This window comes from Trichomycterus rosablanca, chromosome 13 (genome assembly GCF_030014385.1).
Source record: "Trichomycterus rosablanca isolate fTriRos1 chromosome 13, fTriRos1.hap1, whole genome shotgun sequence".
Taxonomy (NCBI): Eukaryota; Metazoa; Chordata; class Actinopteri; order Siluriformes; family Trichomycteridae; genus Trichomycterus; species Trichomycterus rosablanca.
This window is the reverse complement of record NC_086000.1, coordinates 19,294,170-19,321,023: the sequence shown is the minus strand read 5'-3', so window position 1 is coordinate 19,321,023 and position 26,854 is coordinate 19,294,170. Positions and strand designations below refer to the sequence as shown.

At 40.2% G+C, this 26,854-nt stretch overlaps 1 protein-coding gene across 1 annotated transcript in view; it reads right to left on the bottom strand.

Annotated features, from left to right (window-relative positions):
• The window catches only part of ralgapa2 (Ral GTPase activating protein catalytic subunit alpha 2), a 173,944-nt gene that overhangs the window by 30,729 nt on the left and 116,361 nt on the right, over window positions 1-26,854 (bottom strand). The window contains exons 37-38 of the mRNA XM_063008040.1: window positions 19,840-19,998; window positions 17,012-17,139 (exon numbers count right to left, since the gene is read on the bottom strand). Of these exons, the coding sequence (XP_062864110.1) occupies window positions 17,012-17,139; window positions 19,840-19,998 (287 nt within the window). The remainder of the gene's footprint in view (window positions 1-17,011; window positions 17,140-19,839; window positions 19,999-26,854) is intronic.

Here is a 26,854-nt window from a genome sequence, read left to right as displayed (position 1 = left end):
GTGCAATCAAGCGCACTATTACACAGCAACAATTAGCTAGGCTGCGTACGCTGGCACCTGGTCTGAGGCATTCAGTGGCTTTCAGCGGCAGCTGACTGTACAGTCCCCCCCCCCACCAGGTGGTCCTGCTTCAATGACATTATCCAGTCACTCCAGGGTTAATCAAGGTCCCGTTCAGTCTCAGTCGGCCTGCGTGGGGTTCATTTAGTTAGCCCGAGACGCCAGGGCCAGGCTCTTAAACGAGCAGACCAGACAATGAACTTTTCCAACAGCACATAAAGAAAGCACGAAAGACAGCTGACAATCTGAGAATGTTGCTTTGCTCACTTACAGAATTCGTCCGAGCGTTCTAAACAAAGCCAGAATTCAAATACGGCTCCTTCAGAAATCACCACTGGAGGACATATAGTGCCCTGCTTCTTAGCTACTAACATTAGCTCCAGTCCAGGCTGAAGGCGCTGTGCGACATAATGTCATCGGTTACAGTAGACACTGCACTCATAACGGCTGTTTCGAGGAAGTCTTGGCTCAGCTGGGATGTGGGATGATTGATTAAATCTGTCTATCAGCATTGTTTTGAGTTCTTAGGATAATAGGGCCTTTCACAAAGAGACAAAGCAGATGGAGGATATGCAAGAGTAAACACAGTCGGAGGTAGAGCAAAGATTCTCGGCCCTGAAGGAAAGGAACACTTTTTGAAATTAAGACAAAAATAAGAGGGGGCTTCTTCTTTACACACTGAACATTCTTGCTATGGTATTCTCAGCTCGGGGCTTTGTGCACACGGCATGAATAACATAATCTGAATAACAATAGCTAGAGATTTGTAGGTCTCTCAATACTAATTAGGGGCGATATGTAGTGTTTGTAGAAAAGACTTGTGCATTGAAATGAGATGCTAAGTGCGTTATTTCAACAACAGAGTGGATGTCTGGCAGTCCGAAGGATAAACTGAAACCTTTAACCACTGGCACACAAGCAATGATTGATGTGTGTGACTGATGAGTGCACTGGTTAACTGAACTCATTTGGTATTGGTGTATTGTATATTTACCTTGGACAGGTGGGGAAAAGTAGCCAAAATAATGTAGTTCACATTTTCAGTACAAAATGAATGAGCTAGTGAAAAGCTACCTTATAACGCAGGAACCAATGTCACAAGCAGTGAACATGACATCAAACACTTTTAAACAGTTGGAGGAGTCCAAGAATCCAGGTTATTCTCACGTTTGCACACATGCACTTCACATGAGTTCTATATCCTATCAATAAATGCCAAACATAACTAGTAGTATGATGTCTGTCGAAGAAATGCTGGATAACTGTTCAGCTAGGTTAGACAGATTTAGATAACGTCAATGTAGCCTTCACAAAGCTACTCCTACACGTTAAAACTTCACTTGTAAGTTCATTCAATTTATATTCTCAGTATGTGCTCTATCCTAAACAAGGTGGCAATGGAATCTTATTCACAAGTTGAAGGCTGCAGTGCATAAAAGTTCTTCAACTAAATAGAATAAAGTTTCAGCAGTGCAGGGAACTGCGTACAAGTCTCAGTGGTGCCATGACTAGAATCGGTAGAGAAGAATTAAAAAATGCAAAGAGAAAATGATGTAACCATATAAAATGGAGAACATTGTTACATACCTCAGATAATTTGAAATATTCATTTTATTTATTTGGACTTTAATGCCACGTTTAACACATATGTATTATGTTTCTGCTTATTTGATCTTGTCTTTATAATGTGGGTTATTTTATTATATCATTTTTATTTTTATGGCTGCGAGGTAGGTTATGACTGTTCTTGTATTGTCTTGGGTAAGAATTTATTTTATGGTTCCAGGCATGTGTACTTGTTGTCGTTCCTTGGTGTATCTGGGACATTCTATAAGTGTGTGAGATAATTTGAAATAAACACAATATACAAACGTTAACCCCACCTCCCTGTGTTTCCAATAATTAAATCCATGGTTATTAATTAAAAACATGAATGACACTAATATTGCACTACTGGAATACTACTGGATTTTAACGCCATGTTTTACAGTCTTTGGTTACATTCATGACAGAAACATGGTAGTTACTCGTTACACAAGATTCATCAATTCACAAGTTTATATCAAACACAGTCATGTCTTTGGACTGTGGGAGGAAACCGGAGCTCCTGAAGGAAACCCACGCAGACACATTGAGAACATGCAAACTCCACACAGAAAGGACCTGGACCACCCCACCTGGGGATCGAACTCAGGACCTTCTTGCTGAGAGGCGACAGTGCTAACCACCGAACCCCCGTGCCGCAGAATTGGTAGAAAAGAAATTCAAAAATTCAAAGGGAAAACAATGTAATGATATAAAATGCAAAACATTGTCACATACATCAGATAAATTGGAATATTTGTATTTATTAGGATTCTAATGCCATATTTAACACGTATGTGTCATTTTATTGCAAGATAGGTATTATGTTTCTGTCTGCTTATTTGATCTTGTCTTTATAATGTGGGCTATTTTATATTATCATTTTTATTTTTATGGCTGTATGGTAGGTTAAAACTGTTCTTGTGTTTTCTTGTGTAAGAATTTCTTGTTTAGTTCCAGGCATGTGTACTTGTTGTCTTTCCTTTGTGTATTTTTTAATAAATTCCTCATAAATGCAACAATGTTTTAGACCAGGGGTCCTCAAACTTTTTAACCAAAGGGCCAGATTACTGTTCTTCAGTGTTTCGGGGGGCCGGACCGTGGGTGAAATAGTAAACACACCCAAAAAAGCTATTTACTATGTATACTGGATGTATTGTCTGTGCTTTGTATAATTGTAGTTCATAATGATAATGCAGAAATTCTATTTATTTTAATAATTTCCATTATCCTACCTCATACAGTGTTTCCTTAAAAAATCAGTGTGAACTGTGAGCCTGCTTTTGCCTGACGAGAGTAAGCGTCAGGTTCCATATTTGTTACTGCCAGTCATAATAGCTAATAAATGTTGATCAGTGAGTCTGGATCTGGTTGGAGATTTAAGGTGTTTCAACTTCGAAAAAGTCTGCACACAGAAGTAGATGCTCCCGAAAACGGTAGTTACTTTGAGTGCATGTTTTATTGAGATCGGGGAGCAATGGAAAGAGAAGCATACAAATTAAACAATGTGCTTGAGTTTTGATTTTGGATGCATAAATGCGTTGATCTCCGGGAGCAGGTCGTTAAAACATTTCAAAACTCGCCCCGACTCAGCCAGCGGATCTCAGTAAAGCACATCTTCAGCTCAGACAAGAATTCCTGAAACTGCCTGTAGTTAAGAGCATTAGCTTTAATGAAATTAACACAGGACACGAGGATTTTCATAACGAAATCCAACTTAACTGCTTTGCAACACAGTTCAGTGGCTGCGGTCACTCATCTCTCTATTGATGCGCCAATCACTCCCCTCATGCTTGGAGCGCCACCCGTTGGATCGCTGCCGTATAATCTACTGAGACTCCGGGTGGCCAATTTTTGTTTCCTCTGTTATTTTTTTCCCCGTTATAATACTGAGAGTTCGAAGATGATCAGTGGCCAGACAACATGTATTGCTGCTGTGGTTAAAGGGGCCGGTCAATTTAAAGCATCGGGCCGTAGTTTGATGACCCCTGTTTTAGACTTTCTGATTCAGTCTGAAACTGTTTATCCAATCTCAGGGGCTGTGCACAATATACAAACGTTAACCCCACCCCCTTTCCATGTGTTTTCAATAATTAAATCCATGGTTATTAATTAAGAACATGAATGACACGAATACTGGAATCATATTAATTTACCGATGTGGATATAAAAATGTCATTCATTGAAATGCCCATTCCGATCACAGACTAGATGTAAAAATGAGCTTTTTCTCCAGATGCCTCTACTCAGGTCTATAGTCAACTCACACATCACCCGAAACATTATAAAACACCAAAAGATCCATGATGCCTTGTGGTCTAGTCCTTCAGTGCCACTCTTAAGCAAGCTACTGCAGTCTTCTACTTCAAAATGTAAAGAACCTTTATTACCACATCAAAGCTCAGCTCTGGTGTGAAGGAGGGCTAGACAAAAGCATGATGCCCACTTTTATGTTGTGCTGCGTTTTTCTGTTGTTGTTTTGTTTATCTTTCAATGTGAAGGACTCTATTTTGTGAGAAGATGCAAATGGCCAGCACAAGGACATCCTTTAGCACAGCACAATCACGGCTAGCTTGGGAAGAAGCTGTCGCCGCCTTTGAACTATTAAAAGTGGTATTAATGCAGAACTTATTAATAATCAGCTACGGCTATATCCTTTCAAGATGGTCAATAATGGGCCACAGGACATAGACAGCTATGATGCTTGAACAAACAACCCTGGCTTGCTACTGAATCTGCTAGTCTTTGTGCTTTGTACAAACTGTTAGAAGAAACAGTACAGGGCTACAACAACAAACACTACATTTCTAAAAATTCTGTGTCTGGTACTAAACTAATGGCAGAGAATCACACTTCAGAACAACGAAGTAGATACCAGAAATATGATTAAGAAATAAATGAAATCTATATTACAACTAGGACTATTTTAATAAACATATTACAATTTAACTCATTACAACCTTTTACTAGAATGCTAGGAAATTACAGACACCCTAAATTATGAAATCCTTGCATTTGTAAAAACGTGTGCAAAGGTACAAAGACGATCATGTAAGCTAATTCACACACAGGCGGTGTAAAGAATTGCTTTTTTATCTGTTAAGTTTGTTTTCTTACAGCTGCTTTCATATTTGTAAGGGTTGCTACAGCGAATCATTCTGGTCTGCATACCTGGTTTGATCCACAATACTAGCCGGATACCCTTCTTGATGAAACCCTACTTATTTTTGTCTCGGCTTAGGATCAGCACTGAGAGCGCACTAACATATGCAACTCCCAGTGGCTATGCTGTTCGGCCATCCAACCCCTCAGCTACAGCCAGTTGGTCAGTCGTGTCTGAGTAGATGCCTGACTGGCATCTGATCTTACCCCGGATCTCAGCGGTAAAGGACTAGCGTATTTTCCTGCTACGTAACCCGAGCGCCCAAGGGTACCTCTAACTACGAGGACAAAATCCAAAACAGGCTTTACACATTTTAATTTCAAGATGTAGGTAACAATGTTGACATTTCTAAACTGTGTCTTTTTAAGAAATAAGGGCCCAAGTAATGACAATCCCTATTCCACCAATACCAATGAGTCTTATTCAGCTTCCACTAAATAAAGAAATTTAGTGAAAAATTTACACACTTTGGTTCCATTCATGACAGGACATGTAATCACTGATTACACAAGATTAATTAGTTCAAGTTCAATATCAAACACAGTCATGGACAATTCTGTATCTCCAATTCACCTCACTTGCATGTCTTTGGACTGTGGAAGGAAACCGGAGCTCCCAAAGGAAACTCACTCAGACACGGGGAGAACATGCAAACTCCACACGGAAAGGACCCGGACTGCTCCATCTGAGAATTGAACACCGAGCCACTGAGACTCCCTGCTGGATGTTACATTAGCTTTTTTTTTTTCACCTGTCTGACAGCCCACTCTTTTGGAGATTTAAACTTGTATTGGGTGTGAAAAGAGTGAATAGCACATGCAATTACTATTAAAACACCAAACATGTCCAATACCTTGTAAAAGGACATCTACAGCTGCAATCGGAAATATATAACCCCATCAAAGAAAATATATTTATAATTCTATATTTATCATTTGCAGAGCTGGATTTTGCTTTAAATTAAGTCTCCATCAATTTAGTGATACAAGAAATGAACAAAGAAAATGAATGAATTTTTCCTTTTGGCTGTTTTTGTATTGGGATCGCCACAGTGGATAATTCGTCTGGATGCCCTTTCTGAGACAACCTTCCAATTTAGCTAGGATGTGGACCAGTGCTACAGTTTTAAAGCATGATCTGTCACTCTGTTTATGTCATTGCACGTCTATGGATATTTAATGCCAAAGACACAGCCGTAATTTTTCTATTATATTACATATTGCATATATATTTATTACCTACTAACATTGTACTGCAATACTTACTTAATATTTCTTACGCACCTTGAGCCTATTTTTTTTTAATTATGCATTTTCTCCCCTTTTTCCTCCCCCTTTAGTGCGTCCAATTGCCCAATTTGCATCACGCCTCCTCTCTGCCTCTGCCGATCCCTGCCCTGACAGAGGAGATCGAAGCTAACCCACATCCCCTCCGACACGTGAGCAGCAAGCCGTATGCATCTTGCCACCCACACATTGACGAGTGTTGCGCCACCTAGCGTTGCGTGTGGAGAGATACACCCTAAAAGCACTCCTTCCTCATCTCCGTGTAGACGCCTCTAACCAGTCAGCAGAGGTCGTAACTGCACCATTCTGACAGAGAGAGACCCACTTCCGACCTTAGTCATGCCCATCTGAACAACAGGCCAATCGTTGTTCATATAGCCGCTCAGCCTCGGCCGGTAAGGCAGAGTACCTTGAGCCTATTTAATTAATAATTTTTACGTACTTTTTTCCTAATGTACCTTGAGCCTTTACTCATTTTTTCTGATGTACCTTGAGCTGTTGTAATACTTGACTTTCCCTCTGGGATTAATAAAGTGATCTATCTGTCTGTCTGTCTGTCTGTCTGTCTGTCTGTCTGTCTACAGGTGATTACCTCTGACACAATAGGCCCTACTTGAGAAATTATTATTATTATTAGGATTTTAACATCATGTTTTACACTTTGGTTACATTCATGACAGGAACGGTAGTTACTCATCACAGTCATGGACAATTTAGTAACTTCAATTCACCTCACCTGTATGTCTTTGGACTGTGGGAGGAAACCGGAGCACCCAGAGTAAACCCATGCAGACCCGGAGAGAACATGCAAACTCCACACAGAAAGGACCTTGGCCGCCCCACCTGGGGATCGAACACTGGACCTTCTTGCTGTGAGGCGACAGTGCTACCAACTTAGCCACCGTGCCGCCTGCCCTACTTGAGAAATACAGACTAACATATCATCATCAAATTATTTGAAATACTTTAAAAAAAAAAAAAAAAAAATGTATATGTTGTGTTCTGGCTCTAACACTTTAGTCAAGAACTTTCAAATTTAATATGACAAATGGTGTGAGTAGTGGTCCTGTACATTACACTATCTTGTCCCCTTAGAAAAAACATTTGTCATCCGTGGCCCTGTGGTAGAAAAACTGTTGCAAAACAGGCTCTGAATCTGCCAGAACATTATGCAAATACACAAACTACAGTAATAACCAAGCGACAACAAATGATGGTTTGTGCTAAAACGTAAAAAATCCCATCTGATAAACAGCTGGAATTTAACTTACAAAGACGTCCTTTTTAATATAAAAATGTGATTAAAGAAAAGAAAACATTTCAGAGCATAATGCTGGTTGGTTACATGGCAGGTGACATTTTTGTGACATTTAGGGAAAGAATTGGATATGTGTAGGATATGAGAGGATAAGCAAGCCGAGCTGTGCTCTATTCAGGCTCGGCCTTGTGGGACAGCGCAGAAACGTCTGCCTGGGACTGTGGAGACCGAATGGTAATCAGTGCAGTGCTGATAACAAATGATTGAAGGCTTTTTCTCGCCATTGGAGAATTTTGATATCACAAGAGCCATAGAGGCAGGATTCTTATCACAAAGGCTTCAGACAAAGGAAGTCCACAGAATGGGAAATGTGCTTAAACGCAGGCCATTCGTGAATGACCGGGCCGATTAACAGGAGGAAAATCAGAGATGCACCACGAAAGAGTGTGCACACACACACACACACCTTAAGACACTAGCGGTTCAAAAGAGAATACTGCTGCTGCTTCAGGCAATTTCATACTGATAGACAAAAAAATCCCAAACAGAACAAAACAAAGCAACAGTACCAGTCGTATCCTTACACATGCACTTCACAACTGCATTCACATGCACAAACAACCTCTCAGACTTTCAAATACTCCAACACCAAAGTGCTGCAGCCTGCCAGAGCTGCTCATTATCACGCTCCTCCAGCAGCAACACATAAAGTGAGCGAGAGAGAAAAGCTATACAGAACTAATCAGTGCGAAAGACCACCGTTGTGTTCGTGAGAGCAAGAAAACAAGAGCAACATCCATTTGGATAACCTGAAAGCACTAACAGCTTTCTCCCAGTGTTAGCAGTCTGGTGAGGGAGGGGAGGGAAAGTTCATTAATTAAAGAAGGCTTGGTCAGACAGATGGAATGGCTAGCTGGATGCTAATTACTATGAGAAGATGAGCAGGTTGACCACTCCTCAATGCCTGCTATGGCATCAATCACAATTAACATCGCTCCTACACGGTCACCAAGCTTAGTCGGCTCAAAAAATGAAGTTTGGAAGAGCTCTGTAAAGATCCCCACCACCCCCTGCATTAGCAATTCTCCCAATCGAATCATTTCCAAGCTCCACCCATTGGAATCATGACTATTTGAGAAGAACAAAGACTTTCAAGTGCATAGTCATTGGTCGCATCTTTTCACCTGCCTGTGATGGAGTTTTAGAGAGAGCTGCATAGTGGTCAGAGAGACATGTTAAGCTCGCCAGATTATTCAACAGAAAGCAGAGGCTGCAATCAGACTGTGACAATAAATATTTATCCTCCCATACAGATATAGCCAGTTATGCCTGTGTATGGGTGCCCGCCTAGTCGATAGAACAGCTGAGTTTTAAACCAGGATCTCTAGGTGGGCTAGTGTACATGTAAAAACTTTTGACCAGAAGGTTGGTGCATAGACACAAGAAACCATAGTTATAATTTTTACAAAAGTAATATTACACAACAACAAAACCCCTCTCTTACATAACTACCATCCAATATACAGAGCAGCTCTGAAACAGAAGCTGTGTGAATTAACAGCTTCATCCTTCATGCTTAAAGAGTGATTAAGTAACGTTTTCTCAGCTCTGCTGCGCGTCACTCCTGAGGGAGCAGTAATAATGGAGTGAGCTCAAGGTAACTCGACCTCATCCATGTCTACAGAATCCCCCATACCGGGGGGATCCCACCCAGCTCTGGCAACGGCTGCAGCATATTCACGATGCTGCCAGAATGTGGACAGCTGTCAGGCACAAACGCCAAGCGGAGTTCACTGCTTTGGAGGGAGGGGCGAGAGGGGTAAAGAGGTGGGGTTAAAGACAGTCTACAGACGGTGTCCCAGAATACTGAAAGCATATTTTAGGCAGGTATTACAACAAACCCAATACTGATTGGGTTTGCTCAGGGGCCCAACAGTGGCAAATTGGTGGTGGGGGGACTTAACCCAGCAACCTACTGATTACTAGTCAAGGGTCTTAACTGCTGCCCAACAAGAGACTACTTCCACATTTTTTCAATCACATCCAAGGACCATTTAGAGTAGACAGCCCACCTACAGGCATGTTCGTCAAGGGTGGGAGGACACCAGAGTACCTGGAGCAAACTCAGAAAGAACATGGCTCACTCTTTATAGACTGTGACCAAAAGCAAGGATGGAACCAAGGTCCCCAAGACCCTGGAGTTGTGTGTCCAGCTTCTGTGGGATGGGGAGTAAACACACTAAAAGTGGCAGTCGGAGAAACTTAGGAAAAAAAAAATCCTCTTTAATTCATCTGCCACCTATTTCATGCCAGTCACTGAGCTGTTTACAAACTCATGGCCAACCTTGTTTAAAAGCTGGAGTTACCCACAAAAAAGACTCACCCCAGGGGTTTAGTGTGTGCATTTCTCTCTTTCTCTCTCACACTGTGTGTGTAAACGTGTGTTAGAGTATGCCTTTGTTCCAGTCATCATGAGCAGAAGGAGAGGAAGAGGAAGACGAGAGAGAGAGAGAGACAGAGTGTGTGTGAGAGAGAGAGAACTAATGCTATGAGTCATTCAGCATTAGAAGAAAGCCAGAGAGCACAGAGGGAAGCGAGGGGGGGGGGGGGGGGGGGGGGGTGGTATACTTGTGCATTTCATATGAAGCAGCAGCTATACGCCATATGCCATATGGGACTGAGTGACTCTTCAGTTAGGGCTGGGCTTGACAGGCCTGTGGATGAGAAGGCGTGTGTGTGTGTTAAAAAAGCCACAAACAAATCATCAGGCTAACAGTGAATGTCCAGGCCCTCTTATTTGGAGTGTAGGGGTGAAAGTAATTGGGTTTGTTTGTATACGCACTGTAAGGTTTTGTGAGGATAAGAAGAAAAGCAAAAAAAAAGAAGATGGTGAGAAAGTTGGGAGGGGGCAGTGGGGGCTGGGCTTAGGGGCATCTGAACGCATTTGATATCGTAAGGAGCCCTTGGGAACAGCTGGTAAGTTGGGAGGAGCAGGGAGGCAGGCAGGAGGGGGAGAAAAGCCAGTGTGTTGGAGTGAAAATGTGATTAGAGTCACCGCTCTGTGATTGGTTGGGGGCACTGGACTTACAACTCACTATGCTTCAGCTCCACAGTGACTTCAGCATGGAGTCTGGATGAGATGTAACCATGCTAAGAATGCCAAGTTAGCAGAATTTTCTTTATATTCTATAGACTGAGCTGAAACTGTGAGTAGTACTGAGTCACTTGATTGGGGGGTGCAGGTAGGGGGATAACAGCACACCCTTCAATGCACTTCTGTGTCAATAAAATAAAAATTAATACGACTGATACAATTGTTGTTTGTTTACTCATCAGGTGCAAGTTAGGTTAGCGTGGTAGACTTGAAATAAAAGAACAACAATTAATCGTCCAAGATTTGAATAGAAAACCCCAAAACGTATTTATAAAAAGCATTTTTAACCCTTTGATGCTCAAGCTAAGCAAACCCCTTCTAATGCACAACATGGGTCAAAAATGACCCATATTCATCCATTCAAGAATATTGTCATATGCACATTAGTCAGTTATTCATGTATTTACTGTCTTAGCTAATAAAAGCTATCTATACTAGAATATGTAAACAGCTAGCAAGCAAATAGTATTGGACATATTCAAGATTCAAGAGCCTAATCTTTGGTTGTCTTTCAAAAGATCAGTAAATATGTTTTTGACTACAAACACTTGACCCATGTTGTGCATTAGAAGGGTAGTGATACAAAAATGATTTTTATTAAAAAAGTAAAAAATATAAAACTGAAATAAGGATTTGTGATGATCAGAAACAAGTTAATTGAAAAATTCATGGAAGCTTGAATGACAAAATTAATTTATTGCAAAGATATAGAAAATAAAAACTCAGTTGGGTCACTTTTGACCCAGGTTGTGCATCAAAGGGTTAAATAAACTGTGCTAGCCCACTACTACTGGAATCCAGGGATCAAATCACCAGCACTGCTATCAACTGGTCAGACATCTAGATACAGACATGATTGGCAATGTCTGAGGGGGGATGGTCAAGGCCTAGAAATGGATTGTCATCCACTTCAGCTAAATAATTGATGACATTTGCAAGTAGCTGGGTTCTTAAGTCCACATGCCCACATTCTCGTTACACATACATCACATACACTATATGTCCAAAAGTATTTAGACGCCTGACCATGAGCTTGTTAGGAATACCATTTCAAAAACAAATAGTATTAATGGAGTGACCTCTATGTGATCTTTTCAGCTATAACAGCCGCCACTCTTCTGAAAAAGCTTCTTACGGGACTGTGGGAATTTGTGCACGTTCAGTCAATAGAGCATTTGTATGGCTGGACATTGATGTTTGTCAAGAAAGTCTCAACTGATGGTCTAGTTCACTCCAAATCTGTTCAGTGAGGTTGAGATCAGGGCTCTGTGCAGACCACTGCTGCTTTGTGACAATGCTGAAACATGAAAGTGCCTTCCCTAAACTGTTGCTGCAAGTTGGAATCACATAAAATCTTTTATATAACTAATTTATCACACCTGTTAGCAGTTGTTGTGGCTAAAACACATAAATTTCTACTACTAAAACAGGTGTCGCAATACTTTTTTCCATATATTTACATTTACATTTATGGCATTTAGCGGACACCCTTATTCCAAAGTGACTTACAGAACTGTAAAAAGAAAAGTATACAGTCTGGGACTTGAACCAGCAACCTTCTGATTACTATAACAGTATCTTCACCACTAGGCTACAACTGCCCTATATAGCATAGCTGTATAAATAGAATTGACATGTGGAGTCATTTCGTGAATGCGAAAATACACAGAACACTTGTAACACTAAACATAAAAACATGTCTTAGTTGTCACTGGTATAGTGTTGAACATGTAGCTTGATAAAAAAAAACTGACATTTATTTCTGTTGAGTCAGTCAAAATTAAACCAATTAGCACAAAGAGAGCACGGCACAAAAAAATGTTAAATTTATTCCCATGCCTAACAAAGCAGTGTGCGCAAAAGTCTGTGTGTTCATAACAGACGCATTGCAACAAACCCAAACAGTGCTGAGAACCACGTACCGCGCCACATTCTTCAAACCCATCAAATCCACAGTATACCGTATATCTATTTCTACAAAGCCAGGAAAAAGATAAAAAGCAACAAGCCTAATAATGCTGTTTATTATTTCAGAAGCCTGTAAATGAAAACCCTGTCAATACAGAGAGGGAAACTTCCATTCACATTTCTGTAGAGGAACATAAAGGATATTTCGAAATTACAAGATGGAATAGGATGAAAAAATGAACATGCAGCTCATTAAAACTAAGTTACAGAGTGCAGTGATGGAGAAAGCATGGCAAAAGCAACAGGAGATGCTGATGCCATTTGGTAATAGCCCTCCTCCTCCTCCTCCTCCTCCTCCTCCTGATAAGGGGCTAAAAGCTATAGCTTGCATGACTGCCGATGGGCAGGAACAGATTATGGCTATTGATTGGTGCCTGAAGATGGATCCAATTGAAGAAGAAAAGAGAGAGAGAGAGAGTCGAGCAGTAAGGGAGTAAGAGGGAGAGAAAAAAGTGATGAAACATCTACAGATGCCGGTCAGCAGGGGAGGTAAAGAGACAGAGGGAAGGTCAGTGAATCTCAGTCTCACCTCTTAAATGCCCTCAAGCACTGATTCAACTCCCATGGTACCTCATGTCCACTAAGTATATGGACAAAACATTGTGCTTAGAGTCTGCTGTCTGAACCTCTACAATCAAGCATGTTGGACTGTTTTAAAGCTGCTAACCTCTCCCCTTATTTATATTAACAGGGCTAGTTTGTCTAGAAGGCTCTGTATAGATTTCAAAAATTGGAAGTCTGTACAAACTGTCCATTGAGAAAATACATAAAAAATAAAGTGTACAATGCCAAACTAAATAGTCACCTTATGTGAAAAGTAAATTTGACCAAAAAATGTATGTTGTGAACTACAAGCTACTGGAACACAGGCGTCACTGTCCACAACCAGGTAAGCTTTACACTGCCATGGGTACAGATGCTCATCAATGGTTCCTAGCACTGCCCTAATTCAACTGAGATTTCTCTGGATTACCTGAATTTATTCACAATATACACCAACTAGGCATAACATTATGACCACTGACAGGTGAAGTGAATAACACTGATTATCTCTTCATCACGGCACCTGTTAGTGGGTGGGATATACTAGGCAGCAAGTGAACATTTTATCCTTAAACTTGATGTGTTAGAAGCAGGATAAATGGACAAGCGTGAGGATTTGAGCGAGTTTGACGAGCACCAAATTATGATGGCTAGATGACTGAGTGAGAGCATCTCCAAAACTGCAGCTCTTGTGGGATGTTCCTAGTCTGCAGTGGTCAGTATCTATCAAAAATGGCCCAAGGAAGGAACAGTGGTAACCTGGCGACAGGGTCATGGGCGGCCAAGGCTCATTGATGCACGTGGGGAGCGAAGGCTGGCCTGTGTGGTCCGATCCAACAGACGAGCTACTGTAGCTCAAACTGCTGAAGAAGTTAATACTGGTTCTGATAGAAAGGTGTCAGAATACACAGTGCATCACAGTTTGTTGTGTATGGGGCTGCCACAGACCAGTCAGTTAGGAAGGTGGTCATAATGTTATGCCAGATCGGTGTAATGTACAGTAAATGGTAAAAGTACATTATTTGCAAACTTACATTAATATGTGATTGACTGGCAGCACAAAGTGAAGAGCCATGACCTCTTTTTGTCTGCAAGGACTGAGGCTTTGGTGGGTTCTACTTTTATACCCAATCGTGATACTCTTACCTATTACCAATTAACCTGCTTGATAAGAAATGATTCAAACTGGTGGAACTTGAATAGTCTATAAACTTTTCATTCCTATTTTGACCATGTCCCAACTGTAAGTGTGTTGAAAGCATCAAATTCAAAATTTGTCAATATATACACAAAATGATATCAAGGTGGTTAGCTAAAACACTGGAAGTCTTTTGTATGTAACCTCTGTCAGTTGAATAAATGTTAAAGAAGTTAAACAAATCACATGTTCTTTGTTTTATTAAATTTTACAGGATGAAACTGTTTACTATCAATCAACTGCGGGTGTTGGCAATTTAATAAACTCAAATTTTTTTATTTTGCTAGTTATAAGTTTCAGTTCAATTTAATTTTGTGTGATTTGTGTCAATTCTATTCATTTACATTATCCTCCAGGCAACCCAAGGAGGGTGGAATCCCTGCCGAGTCTGGTTCCACTGAAGGTTATTTCATGTATTTTTAGGGTAGTTTTTCCTTGCCAGTGTTGCCCTCGGCTTGCTCAACATTTAAGTTTTTGGTCTGTTGGTCCTGGATTCTGTAAAGTTGCTTTTATTAATTTATTTGGGTTTTTACGCCATGTTTAACACGTCATTTAATGGCAAAATAGTCTTATGTTTCTGTCTATTACTTTGTCTTTATATTTTGGTCCATTTTATATTTACCAACTGGTGTTATAATCACACAGGGAGTTTTATTTTTTTCCTTTTTTTGCATTTGACATGATTGGACAGTGTTGCAAACTAAAAATAAAAGAAAAAAAAGAAAAGCTTGACCTAATTTGCCATGTCATTTTTATTCTATGCACTGAATGAATTTTAGGCTTCCCGGCCCTGTCCATTCCCACATGAAAAAGAAATCTGGTCCACCAGACTTCAAACTCACAGCAGCTATTTTTTCAGTCGAGCTGAATCAATAATAGATGACACATTATGTGTGATTTGAAAGGCCTATGTAATACAGAGTCAGCAGGAGAAAAGCCTCTCTGTCCAAAAAAGCTCCTGCCAGACCCTCTGAAATAAAACGAACCCTTCTACTGTAGCGACCTGAGAACAGAAGCATTGTGAAAGGTGTGGCAAAAAAACCCAAAAAAAAAACCACATAAGCAAGAACACACTCTCCTGTCCAAACACACACACTCGCTAGCACACTACATGGGCCAGCATGGGGCAAGGAGGTGGACTGTCGTGCACCTGGCCAAGTGCTGGTGGCCATTTCTTCACAGCCCATCCAATTAGAGGTGAGTGATGGTGCAGCAGAGAGGCAGGCTGCGTGAGGCCTCTCTAGATCAGCACCTGCTTTTATCAGCCTGTGCCCTGAGCACCGCCGCTGCCTTTGAAGAAATATTCAGCTAATTACCTTGGAGCACCGTCACACAACAAGACGGCAAATTGCACCGACCTCAACCATTGTGAGATGAGGAAACTCCAGAAGAGATTTCATCTTGGCACGAATACAGTCGCCTTTCAGCAAAAGAGACAAGGTTATTGTTCTGAACAGCAGAGCAAAAAGGAGGAAAGGCACAAAAAAGAAATAAAAAAGGAGCAGGATGAAGAAGCTGAAAGAAAGCACGAGAGGTGTAAGTGCAAAGCAGGCAGAGATGAGAAATAGAAAAAGAAGTGTAGGTGTGTCTGGGCATGAGAGGTAATGTACAGCAGCTGTTTCTGCAACTGATAGTTTCAGTGTTCATTAGAACAGAACAGACTTTCAATTCAAGCTGTGAAAACAGAACATATTTACCCCTCTCAGCTATTTTAAGAAATAAAGAAAAGCAGTCAGCTAGCTCACAATGGCTGTACATGCAAAATGACAAATTCATCTCAAAGTAGAGACTGTCTAGAGCAGACCTGGGCATTGTACAAGACATCCCCAACCGGCCCGCATGAGGTTCGTGGCAATTAAAAATTAGACGTAAATAAATGTACATCATGCAATACATGAGGATTGTTTTTGACGGGAGGGCTATGTCTTTAAATATCCGCAAGTTTCGTTTTCGTGTGTGCGAGTGTATCCAGCTTCACCGTAATGCGAACAGAACTGAGTGTGACTGACGGTCGAGTTTTTAACAAGACGTGAACTTCTGAAGTATTTATTTACTGAAGTCAGATGTAAAGCTGTTTAACGATCACACTTTAGGCTTTAAATCGCTGTTATGGTACTAAACTGAGAAATACATGAACATGAACGATGCGGAGCGTCACACATGAAGCTTCACTAACTAAACTGCAAAAGCAACAAGGACTTTTTTATCAAGTTTAACACATCCAGAACTGAAGCAGTCAGGACCAGCTTTGTGATTTTAATAAGAATATCCAACAATAACAAAGGACTGAAAAACAAATGATGTAATTAGACTCAAAACAAAATAGTGTAAAGTTTAAAAACCTGCACATTTTGTTCACATTTGTTTTTTTTGCATTTGTTTGTTTAAATAGTAAAATAATGTTGATGTTTTTACTTCTAATTGTCTGATTGTAAAATCTAAACATTAACAGCTTATTAGAACTGTACAATTTACTGCTTTTAATAAAGAGTGAGCAGTTGTAGCCTAGTGCTTAAGGTACTGGACTAGTAACCAGAAGGTCGCTGGTTCAAGCCCCACCACCGCCAGGTTGCTGCTGGCCCTTAACTAATATTGAGCAGAATTAAGTTCACCTTATTGGTCCGGCCCTCCACAACCGTCCCAGTTTCTTATGTGGCCCTTTCGAAAATTTAATTGCATACCCCTGGTCTAGAGGCATCAGATGATGCCACCAAAAGATTGTTTTCAGATCCTACCTGGGTATCTCTTCCGCTGTGTTATGCAATAACAGTAACCTGGGAAAGTACTGAAAAGATACAAGCTCTGGTAGAGAGTCAGGCGAGACTTCACTGCCCTGCTGGCGTTGATGCAAGTAGACCGAACCAGACTTGGAAGTAGTGTTCCAGTGACAATTGCTCCATCAAACAGAGGGCCGAAGAAAGGGACCTGAGCCGGAAAAAGAGAAGATAAGTGACTTAGATACTTACCGTTCAAAGCAATCGCCAGAAACTCACGATCCAGTTATTATCATGTAGGATGATCTGATTACTCTATTGTATCTGTATGACAATTACACCCTGGCATGCCCCCAAAAAATCAATAAGCATGACAGGTCTGAAGGATTCCAGTCAATACAGAATGCTGCACTTTCCTTTCTCAGAGTCTTGTAATTATTGAACACAGCACCGAGTTATTGGTGTCTGCACCAATGCAGCCAAGGAAATTTCACAAATAACTGACTTGCCTTTGGTGCTCTTATAAACTGCTGTAGGGTTTACAAACTAACTTGTGTAAGACTTCAGGGTGTTGTCGGAAGGTTCAAATCAATTGGACATACACTGATCAGCCATAACATTAAAACCACCTCCTTGTTTCTACACTTACTGTCCATGTTATCAGCTCCACTTACCATATAGAAGCACTTTGTAGTTCTACAATTACTGACTGTAGTCCATCTGTTTCTCTGCATGCTTTGTTAGCCCCCTTTCATGCTGTTCTTCAATGGTCAGGACCACTACAGAGTAGGTATTATTTAGGTGGTGGATCATTCTCCGCACTGTAGTGACACTGACATGGTGGTGGTGTGTTAGTGTGTGTTGTGCTGGTATGAGTGGATAAGACACAGCAGCGCTGCTGGAGTTTTTAAACCCCTCACTGTCACTGCTGGACTGAGAATAGTCCACCAACCAAAAATATATCCAGCCAACAGCGCCCCGTGGGCAGCGTCCTGTGACCACTGATGAAGGTCTAGAAGATGACCAACTCAAACAGCAGCAATAGATGAACGATCGTCTCCGAGTTTACATCTACAAGGTGGACCAACTAGGTAGGAGTGTCTAATAGAGTGGACAGTGAGTGGACACGGTATTAAAAAAGTCCACCAGCGCTGCTGTGTCTGATCCACTCATACCAGCACAACACACACCAACACACCACCACCATGTCAGTGTCACTGCAGTGCTGAGAATCATCCACCGCCTTAATAATACCTGCTTCTGTAGTGGTCCTGTGGGGGGCCTTACCATTGAAGAACAGGGTGAAAGCAGGCGAAAAAAGGTATGTAGAGAAACAGATGGACTACAGTCAGTAATTGTAGAACTACAAAGTGCTTCTATTAGGTAAGTGGAGTCGATAAAATGGATAGTGAGTGTAGAAACAAGGAGGTGATTTTAATGTTATGGCTGATCAGTGTACACTGGCAGCTATAATACATGGGCCATTCCGCCAAATCTGTGCCATTACCTTCCCCAGGACATTATATGTATTATTGTATATGAAAATTAACTTTAAAATGCATTTTTTTAATTAAGCAAAGTGGTTATTTGTTTATTTTAAAAATTATTTTTTTAATCACTAGACTGTGCCCAGTGTTCTCATGCTTTTAGGTATATTAGGTATATTTCTATCTTAGGTGTAGTTCATGTATTTACTAATTCTATGTTAAAAACTCAGTCCTGTTACTTTTAGTCCTCTTATACAACCATCTTCCACTTGTAACCCTGTAAATATTAAACAAAGTTGCCTGAGATTGACAATACACATTCTGAGTAGTTAAGTATGCGTGTTACTAGATTCAATGTTGAACAAAGATTAAAAATTAAGTTTAATTTCATTGAGTTACTACATGCAAATGGCACCCATTCGGTGGAATGGCCCATATACACTATACATCCAAAAGTATGTTGACACCCAACCATAAGCTTGTTGGACATTCCATGACCACTTGCATTAATATGAATCGTGTGAATTAAATTGTCTGTGCATATTTATGTCCATTAAATTAAAAAATAAAAATATTATAAGGTCATGCACTGATGTTAACTAAGATGCCTGGCTCATTGTCAGTGTTCCAGTTCATCCAAAAAGAGCTTAACAGACTTGAGGAAAAGTCATGCTGAAACAAAAACAGGCCTTCTCCAAACAGTTGCCACAAAGTTGGAAGCATTTTTAGCAATAAGTGTGGTTAAAATAAATGAAGCCATTAATTATGGGAGGTGTCCACAAACATTTGCCCATATAGTTTTTATTATGTGGTGGCTGTGTTACTGTGCATTTTCTGAATATTTGTAGAGAAATGACTTTGGTCACTTATTGAGCTTTTGACCTGTTTCACGTTCAAGAGAGCAACAGATGTGTGTGTGTGTGTGTGTGTGTGTGCGTGTGCGTGTGCGTGTGTGTGTGTGTGTAGCATGAGTGAATGGTGAAGATGAAAGCTAGTCTGGCTGTGATGAGAGCTGCAAGCCGACAGTGCAGTAATGGTCTCAGGTAAGAGAGGGGGGCATTTATGGACTCTAGAGTTTAGAGTAAGGCATGCAGAAGAGACAGGCTAACAGACCATCGCCTCAAGCCAGAAGCCTGCTTGGAAAATCATAGCTCTAATACAATCTGCCTCCATATACTGATGTTTTATAATGCTAAGTGTTTATCTTCTAGAAAGTTTTTTATTTTTATAACCCAAGTCCATGCAAAATGTAGGTCTGATCCATCAACTGGTCTTAATGTTTCTTTGAAAGTGGGGGCAAATTGCAGACCTAACACGGTCAGAACAAAAAGCAATTTGTTGCAGCATTTTTCAATATTCGACTCCAAATCATAAAGCGATAGCACTCAGATACCTCAGCATGGGGTGGTGAAGAGCAGGCATACCTGTGGTTTCTTCATGATCTGAATGAAGTACATGTGATTCTTCATGGGATAGATGATGATGAGTACATCTCCAAAATCAGTAGGAATAATGCCCCGCCGGTAGTCCCGCGTGTGCTCGGACCACACAATGTGCACTTCATCATTTCCCAGATGGCGAAGCTATAGAGATGAAAAGAAAGAGACGTGTTTAGATCTAAACATATAGTGTCTGATAAAAGGTGGACCGATTACTGACCACGTTCTCATAACAGTCAAACACTTTATTAAACACATGAATTTTTTTTTTTTAATAAACACATGAATGAATTATCACAGTTCAGGCTGAAAAACAACACAAACCCTTGCATTTAATAACTGATAGAACTTTCATTAACCCCACTGTCATCTATAAAATGCTGACCAGACTTGCACAACCATGAGGATACATTTTGGACTATTTTGGTATTTCTAGCTTGGACAGCTCTTTCAGTGGCACTGGCCACATCACATGCTTTCTTTCTGTATAATATCAGGATAAAGTTTAAAATACATCGTTTCATTAATACCTACAAACTGGCTGGGCTTTGAGGTAGGAAAACAGCCCCAATACATTATGCGCCTTCCACCATGCTTCACAGATGGAATAAGGTTTATGCTTGTGTATGAAAACCAATGAGAGAACATTAAGCCAAAACTGTCCTGGAACAGCCCGCTGTACACTTGAGACTGCTGTTTATGTTTTTCTAAATAGGTTTCTCTGCTACCTTTTAATGAAAATGATTAAACATAAAAAGACACAAGTAAAAAGACATTTAAGCTGTATTCAATTTTGTAGGTGTTACCCGTGGGCTTTTTTTTTTAACCTACATGACCAATGCATGTTGTGCTCCTCCTCACTTCAAGGGAAAAGTAGGAACAGTTCAAATATCCTTACTGTTTATGCATTTCACTATTTCCTGTTCTAAGGTCATGTTATATTAGTTCTGACTGAGGCATGGATTAGACCAGCCTAGACTGTAAATAATATCTTTAAGTGTGCAATAAATAAAAGATACAGCTGTTTAAGTGTTATTTCTTTAGGAGGACTGCACATGGATAAAGATCAGAACACATTTTGGATGCTGTAATGCAGTTCTTGAGAACTATATAATTTTTCCATCATATACGAGGGTGCTTCAAAAAGTTTCTGCACTTTTTAAACTCTATTTATTAAGAATTTCAAAAACAAATAACATCACTTTTTTACATAGTCACGTTGCATTTTTTCTCAGCATCGTACCAACTTTTTAATGCTATCAGCAAAAAATATTTTTGGTTAAGTGTGTAGCCACTGATGCACCACATGCTTTCACATCATCACCACACAAAAATCTTCTTCCCCTTAAAGCTTCTTTGAGCAGCCAAAAGGTGGAAATTAGACGGCACTAAATCCAGACTATAAGCTCTCTCTCGGTCTCTCAGACACGACCAATTACTACTCCTCCTACCATCACCATTCCCAACGAAAATATAAAAGTGTGAAAACCTTTTGAAGATCCCTCATAACATGGCATTTTAAGATAATTGGCAGTTATTGTAGTTAATGATTTAAAGGGGACTAATATTCACATTAACACAATGTTAATTTTTCCATACATGATAAGTTTCTTAGTACTACTGACACTTAAAAAAATAAATGCTCTAAAATCTTAAAATAAAATACTGAATGCGACACATAGTCATCTAAGATAGACTCATGAGTGTTCAGTGGGTATGTGAAGTAACATTAAGAGCACTTCGGTCTGACTCAAAGAACACACTAATGATTCCATTTCCACTGGACATTGACAATGTGAAAACACTCTAATAAAAGTTAATCATGAAAATTTGTTTTGAGGAGAGCAATAATTCTAGGTTGGCAAAAACCTACATAATGGTCCTGTATCTTGTTATAGTGCTTTCAATGTGGAGTAAATGAGTTTTAGAAATTGGGGTTATTATGAGTCAATCATTCGATTAAATTGGCTGCTTTGCCTGTCAAATTGCAATCATTTTCATTTCATATGAAACTAGGAAATACATTTCAAGGATATTTGTTTTCAGGTTTGAGCCTTGAGGCAAGATAAACATGACAAAAGCAAGGGTGCTTGAATTTAAGTGAACACGTATGGAAAAAAACTCAGCACAGTGCCACAGCAAGTAGTATGGTTGTTGCACAACTCCAGGGTATGAAAGACCAATGTTCAAACATTGATCACTGTCTGTAAAAACAAAAACATTATAAGGCTGGATTGGATTCTCTTAATTGCCCCTGCGTGCGGTATGTTTCAGCCTTGTGTCTAGTGCTTCTGTGCTGCCCCAAAACCACACTAAACAATGTACCATGGTGGGCTTAACACACTTATCGGTTGTGTGTGCTGGTGGCATTTTTTACCAACAACTGGAAACACAGCAAGAGGTGATACAATGGATAAAGGAGTCAAAACAGCACCATGGGTTCCTCTGCTGCACACACCAAAGAAGCTACTCTGTTCTCTCACGACATGTTTAGTGTTGCATCTTGTGACATCACGTACAGTGTTTGGTTTGTTTAGATGCCTTTGGTTTGTATTGTGTTCATACCTGAAACAAATCGGACCATAATTTGTTTCGAATTGCACAGCAAGCAGTCTAGGCCCCTTTATTTGGAGCACACTAGAGTTGAAAACAAAGCGCTCACACTTACTGTAACAAACCAAACTAACAGGGCAACCACACCAGGGTCGTTCCAACCAAAGCTGACAAGTATAAACACAATCTACTTAATTATTATTTATTAGGATTTTAACGTCATGTTTTACACACTTTGGTTACATTCATGACAGAACTGGTAGTCACTGGTTACACAAGATTCATTAGTTCACAAGTTTAATGTCAAACACAGTCATGGACAATTCTGTATCTCCAATTCACCTCACCTGCATGTCTTTGGACTGTGGGAGGAAACCGGAGCTCCCGGAAGAAACCCATACAGACACAGGGAGAACATGCAAACTCCACACAGAAAGGACCCAGACCGCTCCACCTGGGGATTGAACCCAGGACCTTTTTGCTGTGAGGTGACAGTGCTACCCACTGAGCCACCGTGCCGCCCTATAAACACAATCTAAAGGCCTACAATATTGTTTTCTATTGCTGTCCTGATCTGTGCCTGTGAGATCCACAGATAGTTGCTTAGATCAATCCACAGACCGTTATGTCTAGTTCACACTACACGATTTTTGTCCTGATTTTCGCTCGCGACTGGTCGGCGCTAGATTTGCCAGCTTGGGAGCAACTCGGCTTTCGCTCGGCAATCAAAACACGGCTCTCAATCGCTATGTGTGAACTACTCAACAACTCCATCCGAGCGGCTTCGACTGAAGCGAGATTTCCAGCTTGTCAAATACCTGAATCTGAGTTGCCCGACTGGCAGTGAGTGCTATGTCGAACAGTCAATGAGAACGCAAGATATGGTGTGAGGGGACATGCAGGGGAGACGTTGTAAAAAGGTGGGACAGGGGCGTAATATAGTTTAACTCAGAATACATCGGTACACACACAAGTTTTACAGTATTTCTGACCTGATCGTTCTCTACAAAACATAACACCAACGCAGCATTGCAAAAAAATATTTATTAACCTCCAACTCACTATAGAACAATCCATGCTGTTCATGTAGCCAAATCCACTCAGATTCATTTATGTTTACTCCTTGCTTTTGTTTTCGTGACAAAACGTAGTTTTCCAGTTGGTAATAGATCGTGTAGTGTGAAACCCCCCATCGCCGATCAGTCGTGTAGTGTGAAATACTTGAAAGACTCCCGATTACAAGAGATCCAGTCGTGCAGTGTGAACTGTACAGCGGCCTGACGACTTGGAAAGTCGTGTAGTGTGAACTTGACATTACTTTATAGAATGGTTTGTGTCCTTATAAAGCAGTGTAACTTGTGGGTCCTCATAGACCCAGTTTAGTGCTTTTTTTTTTTAAACTAAGTCAAATCAATTCAAGTTCAACAGATGGACTCATGTAGTTCTGGATACATTAAAACGATAATTAAAGCAAACAGGATGCACTTAACCACAATTTTGAGTGCCACAGTAAATAGTCTAAATACATTTGTAAATAATAGATGAGTTTTTTATTTGTAATTAATTTTGGGGGGAAAAAGTAATCAAGTAGAAAAGTGAAATTTTAACGTTGATTGTTTTTTTTAATTCATTTTAGCGTGCATGTGCTGACCAGCTCTTAGTTTCTTCCTAACTAAATAAAAGTGATCAGATCGCATAGAAAACTGGATGATTATAGTTCGTGTCCAATTGATCCTCCCATCCCTGCTCAAAATGATGTTTTTAACTGTTTTAATGGAAGGGTGCAAATTTACTGATTACAACTTGAAGCTAAGGTAGATGCCCATGAAGAGCTGTCAAACATCTGCCAATGTACCGATGGCTAATTAACCATTAAGGAAACATGCACTCTCCACCAAAAATGCAATTACTACATTTTCCCCAAAGCTCTTAATTATGCTAATGGTCTAGAATTAAATAAATTCGCAACAAGCTGAAGGCCGGGGCATGCTGATCTATTTCAATGACAGCAGAAGAATCAATGGTATGTAAGTAGGTCAGGGAAAAGAGAGGAACTACACAACATGCTGAACACATATTATAGATGCCAATCGAACTGAAACGTACCTGGTGTTAAAGTCAACATAGTAATAATGCATGATTCGGATGACTGAGAGCAGAAGGCTTGTAGAGAAAGGCAACTTTGTTTATTTGAATGATCCCTTTATTATTAGCCTCAGTTAACCCTTAGAACCCAGCCTATTTCAAAGTGCTTTCCCATACTGTCATCTCTAGGATTCACAAACTATATTACTTACATATTATGTGTGTGTGGGTATTAAAACTTCAGTTTCACCGTTTTGATGTATATTTATTTATTCCTCACATTGTGAAATATGTGAACATAATTCTGAGATATTCATTCAGACTAAATGAAGACTAAATGGAGTGAGGTGTCCATAATTTGTGTTTACCAAAACATTAGGGCTAAGACACACATCTGAGCAGTAACAACACAAATATCATTTCACAGAACATAGAAATAATTTTAAAAAACCATTAAAAAGATTAAAAATATTTTTTTCTTTAACTCATTGTTTACGCTCAGTCAGACAAAAACTCCTGAAAATGATTTCTATAATTAAAATGTTACTATTTATTTTTTATTTAAAATGACTTGAGCAATGAGTGGTATAGAGTTATTTAAAATACACTATGGCTGGCCACTTAGGTGGCGCAGAATAAAATACGTTAGCACACCAGAGCTGGGATTTCAAATACATCGTATCGAATCTCAGCTCTGCCATCCGGCTGGGCTTGGTGGCTATATGAACAACGTTTGGCTGTTGTTCAGGGTGGGATGAGCCGGACCAGGGTTCCTCATAACTGGTGCAATTACGACCTCTGCTGGCTGACTGACGCGACTGCTCAGAGTTGAGGAATAATGCTGATCAGGGTGTGGCTCTCTGCGTACAAAGCTAATCCGCATATGAACTTGCCTCGTGCAGGTGAAAAGATGCAGTCGGTACTGCACACGTGTAAGTTGCGAAGCTCCTCAGTCAGCAGTGTAGGGTATCAGGGTAACTGAATACGACTAAATTAGGGGAGAAAATTAGAGGAAAAAAATACACTATGGCTAAAATATATGGACAACTGACTATGATCTTGTTAAAAGTCCCCTTCAAAACCATGAGACCTCTGCTGGCTGATTGATGCGATTGCTCAGAGTTGAGGAATAATGCTGATCAGGGTGTGGCTCTCCGCGCACAAAGCTAATCCGCATATGAACTCGCCTCGTGCCGGTGAAAAGACGCAGTCGGTATTGCACACGTGTAAGTTGCAAAGCTCCTCAGTCAGCAGTGGAGAGTATCGTGGTAATTGAATACGACTAGATTAGGGGAGAAAATTAGAGGAAAAAATACACTATGGCTAAAATATATGGACAACTGTCTATGATCTTGTTAAAAGTCCCATTCTAAAACCATGAGCATAAATGTGAAGTTCTATAAATATGAAGTGTATCTGTGGGAATTGGTGCCCAGCTAGTAAAAAGAGAATTTGTGAGGTCAGGAGCTAATCTTGGACAAAAAAACCTGGCTCCCAATCAAGGGTCTAAATCTTCCCAAAGGTGTTCAGTGGGGTTGAGGTCAGGGCTTTGGGCAGGCCCCCACCTTAAATATATTGGACACAGTCATGATGGAACAGGAAAGGCCTCCTCCATACTGTAGTCACAGAGTTGGAAGCATATCATTGATTTTATAGAATAGTATTTTTTCCACACGTAGTAGCAATAAGTAAAAGGGGTGTTTTTTATTGCAAATATGCAACAGTGACATCTGATTTTTTCCCGCGACTGCTATTGGCAGGAGAACCTGAAACAGGTGACGGTGTGTATCAGCATGATTACCGCCCCTATCTGTGTGTGTGTGTGTGGGGTCTGATGGACCATGCGTAAACTTTTCACAGGCATCTAAAGTTGCGGACGGGATGTTTCAGTTAAGTGTGTGCTTCTGGCCAGTTCAGCGAATTCTTTTAGGTGCCCGTGAATATGTGGCGCAAAACAAAAAATAACACCATATTTGACAATGGTTGAGAACATCTGTACTCATGTTACACGATTATTGGACGAGTTTTGTGTCTGTGTTAGTCAAGAATATTTGTGTATCATATCTGCAACATCATGCATGTTCCAGTAATTCAATGTCGAACGCGTTTGTTGCATATATGCTACATTATGCATGCTTCGTCAAAGCAACCATATACATTAATTTTTTAAATTATAATAATATTTTGACTAATTGCATTCCTTCCCGCAACTTATAATAATAATAATATAATATAATTTTATTTATAAGCACCTTTCAGGATACACAAGGACACTTTACACATCAAAGAAATTAAAAGAGAACAACAGAAAAGGTATAAAACGAGTAATAAAACATAAGAAGGTAAATAGTACTACTGCAAA